Consider the following 7,345-nt stretch of genomic DNA (forward strand, 5'->3'; position numbering starts at 1 on the left):
TGTTGTTGTAACAAATCACCACAAAGTTCGTGTCTTAAAAGAGCACAGATCTATTATGTTACAGCTCTGGGTGTCAGAATTCTGAAAACGGGCCTTACTGATTCATCAAGGTGCCCAGAGGGCTGCATCCTTCTGGAGGCTCTAGGCGAGAATCTACCTCTTGCCTTTCGAAGTTTCTGGAGGCAGCCTGCATTCCACGCCCTGTAGACTCCTTGTAGCTATGGCATCACGTGGACTTCTGTTTTTATCCTCACACCACCTTCTCCAACTCTGATTCTTCTTTTCCTTCATATTTTTTAAGGACCCTTGTTATTATAATGGGTCCACCCTAAGGACCCCGGATAATGTCTTCATCTCAAAACCCTTAACTTTATAACATCAAAATCCCCTTTGCCATTTACAATAATATATTCACAGGTTCCAGGATCTAGGGTGTGGACATCTTTCAAGGGCTATGATTTTATCTACTACAGTTCTCTCTCTCTCTGGGTCCAGAAGACTCACATCCACCCATATGCAAACTACATTCACCCCTTCCCAACATTCACCCAAATTTTAATCCATTACATCATAAACTCAGAGCCCAAAATCTCATCTAAGTATCAGCTCAAAGGTCAACATTTCTGTGTACCTATGAAACTAGAAAACAGATTATCTGATTTCAAGATACAATGGTGCAATAGGCAGAGCAAACTAACTATAGACATTCTTGTTTCAAAGGGAGGAAGTGGAAGAAAAGAATTGCTCATTCTAAGCAACTTGGGAATTCAACTAGATAGATAGCATTAGTTTTCAAGGCCTGGGTATAATTCTCTGTGGTTTGTGGCTCCATCCTCTGGGCCCATGGCTATGCTCTCTGGCTTCACACCTCCTGCTCTCGGCCTTAGCCTTCCTTTCTTCTTTTCCATGATGGGTAACATATGTATGCAGCTGAGTACTCTTACTGGCCTGGTTTTCTGCCTATAGGATTTTAGGAGTCCAACCACCTCCTGTATTTTGTCCTGTCTCTTTCAGTCTAAGCTGGCAGCTCCCACTCTTATAACATTCTCAAGAACCTTGTTGGTCTCCCATATATGTGTTGGTGTCACTCCATTAGATAAAATTTCCCTCTGCAGATCTTTCCTGGATGATTCCTTCTCTACTCCAGGCTTCTGCTGAAATAGCTAAGAGGAGACACACCTAATCACCTGCCTGAGTGCTCTGACCATCTGACCTTTCTGGGGCATGAGGAAAAGGTTGTTCAGCCACCCCCTTAGCTTTCTCTCCAGAGCACACTTCCTTGATTATGATTCTCTTAATTTCAGTATTTTTTGTAATCCGGATAGGCTGATAATTTCCCAAATCATCAAGTCCTGGTTCTTCTTTTCCTCAACCTCTCTCCTTTAATTTATCAGGTCATATCTTTAACATTTGAGAAATCTACTCAGTTGCTATCCATATTCATTGCTCATAAGTTCTGCTTTCCATATAACTGTAGGACACACCTGTGCGAAGTTTCCTGCCACTGTATCACAAGGGTCCTCTTCCTCCTAGTCTCCAATAACATGTTCCTCATTTCCTTATAAGCTTTCCCAAACACCACCTTTAGGTTCCATCTTTCTACCAACAGTCTATCCAAGGCAACTTTTTTCCTATTAGGTTACTTAACATTCTCCCAGCCTCTGCCCTTTGCTCAATTCCTATGCCACCTGTACATTTTAAAGTTTTATTTTTATTTATTTTTTTAACAGCAGCACCTCTATCCATGGTACCAAAATCTGTGCCAGCTTCCTAGTACTCCTATTTTTAAAACTACCATAAATTTAGTAGTTTAAAATAGTACAAGTTTACCATCTTACAGTTGTGGATATATTTTTAAAATGGTTTTACAGAGTTAGAATGGTTAGGGCTATATTCCTTCTCTAGGCTCCGGGGGGAAATCTCGTTTTCCCCTTCTCTAGCTTTCAGAGGCCACCTCTGCTACTTGGCCCATGATCCCTTCCAAGTGGTGGCATCACTCTGCCCTGACTCCTGCTTTCATCATCGTATCTCCTTTTCTGACCCTGACTTTCCGCCTCCTTCTTCCATTTTTCTAAGAAAACTTGTGATGACATTGGGATGATCCAGGATAATCTCTTATTGATTACTAGAGGCCCAGTACACGAATTCGTGCACGGGTCGAGTCCCTCTGGGTGGCCTGCAGGGATCGGGCGAAACCCACAGTCCAACACCACCTGCAGCTCCTACCTGCCTCTCCCACTCATCTCAGCCCCACTGTGCCTGCTGCAGGCTCAGGACCAATCAGTCCCGGTTGGAAGAGGCTCGTGCTGCCACAGCAGCACTGGCCAGCCATGAGCCCTGAGTCTGGCTCCCTCCCAAGGGGAGTGGCCTGCCGGGTGGGGCTGGCTCTCCGACATCCCCTGAGGGGTCCTGGATTGCGAGAGGGTACAGGCCAGGCTGAGGGACCCCACTGGTGTATGATTGGGCCGGGGAGGAACCATGGGAGGGCTCCAGGGCGTGTCTGGCCCATCTTGCTCAGTCCTGATTGGGCTGAACCCCAGCAGCAAGCTAACCTACTGGTTGGAGCATCTGCCCCCTGGTGGTCAGTGCACATCATAGCAAGCAGTTGAGCAGCCTTAGCATATTACTAGCATATTATGCTTTGATTGGTTGTTTGGTTGTTCTGCCGTTCGGTCTACTTGCATATTACCCTTTTATTGTATAGGATTATTAATTTTATCGCATCTGCAAATCCATTTTTACATATGAGGTAAACATATCCACAGTTCCAGGGATTATGATGTGCACATTTTTGGAGGGGAGAGGAGGGAGGTTATTCTGCCTACCAGGGGTTCTTCATAGGGACCTGATGGATCCTTCATAGGGAGGTGATGAAAGCTCCAAGATTTCTTCTAAATTAGTACCTTCATTGAAGCTCAAATGCATCCACAACCCAGAGGGAAAATAAGTTTCTCCTAGAAGTACTCCCATGGGAGACAGAAAGCTTCTCATTTCTAGAAGTCTCAGAAAATGTCTCATTTGCTCTGATTAGATCTGAATTTGTCACCATGATCAGAAAGATAGGCTACTCTGCATGATTAGAAGGACTCGGAGTCTGTCTACTTCCTCAACATTGTAGTTGAGAATGTAGAGGCATAGTACCCTCAGAGCAGAATGTGAGACCTGTTACCAAAACAAGGGAGAGTGGAATCTGTGCAAACAAACAAACAAACATAACTAACAGATAAAAGTCAACTAAAATACACCCCTTCAACCCATGACTGCAAATTAGCCAAGGGCAGTGACCATATCTTATTTATAGTTGTGTATTCTGTATCGATATCACATTGCCCAGATGTCTAATGTAATAATTGGCTTTCTTAAATAAATGACTGAATGGTGAATTATTCATTGCCATGTTTATATTACTTGAGTTCAGTGTAGTCAAATTCATAGTCTAACTTACACCATTTGACTAGATGTTAGTGTTTTTGCAAATAAATTTCTAAAATGTGTTATAGAAAATATCTTTTAAAGTCAGATCATGATATTGGGAGAGAAATAGACATAGACTAAGATAATCAATTTTCTGAATTAAGATAGGATAAGAAAAGCAGTTCTATAATGGGGATCCTCAAAGGAATTACATGCTTTTAATTTGACTTATATTCTTAGGCTAATCTCAGAAAATCAATATTCCTGTTTGACACCCTCCCCAAACACACGCAGGCACACATAACAGGATACATGTAGTTTGAAGAAATAATAAGCATTGATTAATTTGCTTTCAGAAATCAAAAGTGTGTCTGAGTATTTGTATATTTTATTATCAGATTTAACCCCACAAGGGGACTCTAAGCACCAAATGTCATAAAGACTATGTGATGAGCATTAATTATAATAAACTACTTCTTATGGCTCCCATTACTCTCCTCTTTGTATTTGAACTTTTGGTTTCCTTCTATCCTGATAAGAAGGTTAGGTGGGAAATGGACCTGACACTTCTGAGAAGAGCGATGAGGAGGAGCTGTGTCTCTCAAATACAAATTGCCATTCTGTGGATGAGAATATTGAAGCTGTTTCCAAGAGAAGGCTCCCGAATCCATCTGGAGCCACCTCCCCCAGCAGAAGGGGAGGGCACTGGGGAAGTGAGTACAGAGAACTGTCAGAAGCGAGCTGTGGGAACAAATGAGTCTCTGAGAGGAAGAGAAGTTGATGATCTTTTGTAGAAGCTCATCATTCAGGGGGCAGATGGCCTGAACTACTCAGGAGTCAAGGACTATAGTCAAGAGTAACTTAATCATTACTGCGTTAGACTGAGAGGTGTCCATTAAAAGGGATTCAAACAGCATGGACCATTTTTGTTCCTACCTTCCCACTCTTTGTGGACATCTTTTGATGAGAGGAACAGAGGTTTCGATGACTCTCTTGGGAAGAGATTGCAACTCTTCCCTCATACTATACCTTCTAAACCAGTGGTCCTTTCCCTCATGTGGTAGGGGAATGCATGCACTTGTTTTGCAAATGGAATGAAAGCTAAAGATTCCCTCCCCAGCAAAAATAGCATTGCACAGAGGTCAGTCATTTTTCATAACATCTCAGCTCATTCACGAACTTCCTGAAGTTTGCCAGCAGGGCCTCCCAGAAAGATCTCTAGGTCCAGTTAAGAACCCTTCCTCTAGACCACCAGCCTGTACCTCCAGGGACCTCATCCTCAGCTGAGGGACACTCTGAGAGTGTGAGAAATTTGGGGGTCACCCAAGAGTTCCATTCCACACTAAAGGACCCCTCCAGCTAAGCTACTTCAGGAGGGTTTTGATTTGAGGATCACAGGTGCTTCTTATTTTTAACTTTTCCAAGACAGAAAGGGATACACATGGCTGAAAATCTAGAAACAACTGTCCAGTTCTAACATCATGGGACGTTTCCTGATGATGATTCCATCCTACATTTTTCATGCTACTCCCCCCCCCCTGATTTTGAGACAGCTAGTTGCATTTTCTTCTTTCAGAAACGGATCAATTTGAGAGAGTGACAAGAACGTGTGGGGAAGAGAGAGAAAGAAATGGACAATGTAATACAGTGAGGAATGGAGAGAGCCTGCAATGAACAGCTCCTTAAAAGACAGACCTTTTTACCAAGGTGGTGCTTCTATTCATCATCCTTCCTGGCCAAATTTATTTGTTTGCAAGTTCACTTATTCAGCAAAAATGTATTGGCATGTGCGGTATTTTATTCCAAACCCTATGCTAGATCTGTGAGGGTGCAAAGAAGAATGGCATACAACCTCTCCTTTCAGGGGAGCTTGAGGTCCCGCAATGGAGATAAAATATTCCAAGGAAGTCGGCTTAAAACTGTTTTCTGAAAGGGCTTCACTGTTCACCCTTCCTAAATTGCCTGCTGTGTGTGTGTGTGTGTGTGTGTGTGAGAGAGAGAGAGAGAGAGAGATCTCATGTTCCAGGGACTGCAGAAGTGCCTCTTGTTCTCCCACAGCACCTCCTCCTCATTCCATGAACCATCATATTTATCATTATATTTGATAATGATTCATTTATGCCTTTCTCCCAACAGATCACAAACCCCTTGAGGAGAGAGGCCGAGTCTTATTAAACCTCATATCTCTATTTCCTGGGAGCTAGCAGGGTACCTGGAACAGATAAGTGCTTTAAAAATTGTTGAAGAGCCCTAACCGGTTTGGCTTAGTGGATAGAGCGCCGGCCTGTGGATTGAAGGGTCCCAGGTTCGATTCAGGTCAAGGGCATGTACCTTGGTTGCAGGCACATCCCCAGTAGGGGGTGTGCAGGAAGCAGCTGATCACTGGGGGAGTGGAGGAGGTAGCTGATCAATGTTTCTCTCTCATCGATGTTTCTAACTCTCTATCTCTCTCCCTTCCTCTCTGTAAAAAATCAATAAAATATATATTTTAAAAAATTGTTGAATAGAGCACCAAATCACGTCCAGAAAAGAGAGGATCAAAATGAAGGTCTTGCAAAAAGCAGACCCTCGCTATTAGGTCAGGAAACAGTCCTCTGGCTTTGGTCCCTGAGTTTTTGAACCTCAGTTTCCCCACCTGTCCTGGAAGGGAGTGGGGATTAGGCGATTCTTTCCAGCTGAAAAATCCTACCTTAAATAATGCTGAGGGCACCAAGGAGGCGGAGCCCTGGCCGTCTGATTCTGCTTAAGCACCCACCTAGGCTCACCCTCAAACACAGCTGCTGAGTGTCCAGAGAGAGAGTTGCAAACCCCTGAGCCGCTCTGGATATTCGGCGGCTCCATTGACAAAAGTGACTTCCCACGCTTTGCCCACAGAGGGCATCCCTGCTCATTGATATGTAGACCAGGCGCAGGCAGCTGCTGGAAGGACCGCTCTTTTTTCTCCTTCTCCGCCCTCCTCTCTCTGCCCCCACCCCCCTTGGCGTGGAATCTTTGCCGGATCCACTCGGTTTCCCTCCGGTCTCCACATTTTCCCTTCCAGCCCTCACTCCTCCGGATCAATGGAGAGTAGGGCTCCAACTCCGGGCTCGCACCGCTGGCGGACACCCGGTAACAAGTGAGAGCGCTTCTCCCGCTGCTCCTTCCGCGGTCCCCTTGGCTCCTGGAGGAAAAAGCGAACCACATCCCCGGCTCCCGGGAGGATTTTTCTCTCCAACTTTCCCCGCGGAGGACAGGGACCCAGCCTCCACCTTTCCCCCGCGGCCGGCCAGGGGCTCGCTCTCCTCTGTCTCCCGGGGTCCCTCCTGGAAGGTCTGCGTGCTGATGCCTCGGAAGCCGCGCGGAGCGCTGTCCTCCGTCCTGCGGCTCCCGCGGGCGCCCTGAGTTACTTTGCCGGGGTGTTGCCGGGCCTCGGGCTCCCTTGGACTTTTTGCTGGATGGAACTTTTCGCTGCCTCTTTTCGCCGCTGACCTGTCAGGGGTCCGGGAGAAAGGCTTCGGAAGCAGAAGAGGCGCCGGGGCGGTGGGGAGAGAGGTGGAGGAAGAGGACGGGGAGGAGGAGGAGGAGGAAGAGGAGGAGGAGGAGGCCAGAGGGGCTCTGCGGGCAGGAGTGCGTGCATGAGTGCATGCGTGTGTGAGTGCATGTGTGTGCGAGCCGCCGCTGCCCAGGACCCCCGGCCCCGAAGGTGTTGGCTGAAATATGGAGAATAGCCGTGGCCGTGCCCGGGGACCCCCGCTGGCTTTTGTACTCCTTGGAGCTACCCTGCTCGGCGCGCATCTCCAAGTCACCGGTAAGGGCTGCTTTCCTTTCTTCTCCTCCTCGACGCCCTCCCCCCGTGTCCCCCCGTGTCCCCCCTTTCCCGTTGCCTTCTCCTTTGCATTTGGCCGGTAGCAGAATTGGGGCAGAAGGAGAAAGAGCAAGATGCTCGGTTGTT

The 7,345-nt window shown here is 46.6% G+C and overlaps 1 protein-coding gene across 1 annotated transcript in view; it reads left to right on the forward strand.

The window, feature by feature from the left end:
* Nucleotides 1-6,404: 6,404 nt before the first annotated feature.
* Nucleotides 6,405-7,345, forward strand: part of DCC (DCC netrin 1 receptor) — a 980,448-nt gene continuing 979,507 nt past the window's right edge. Inside the window, exon 1 of the mRNA XM_014538876.1 lies at nucleotides 6,405-7,201. Coding sequence (XP_014394362.1) covers nucleotides 7,111-7,201 — 91 coding nt within the window. The 5' untranslated portion in view covers nucleotides 6,405-7,110. The remainder of the gene's footprint in view (nucleotides 7,202-7,345) is intronic.

This window comes from Myotis brandtii, unplaced genomic scaffold (assembly GCF_000412655.1).
Source record: "Myotis brandtii unplaced genomic scaffold, ASM41265v1 scaffold200, whole genome shotgun sequence".
NCBI classification, from domain to species: domain Eukaryota; kingdom Metazoa; phylum Chordata; class Mammalia; order Chiroptera; family Vespertilionidae; genus Myotis; species Myotis brandtii.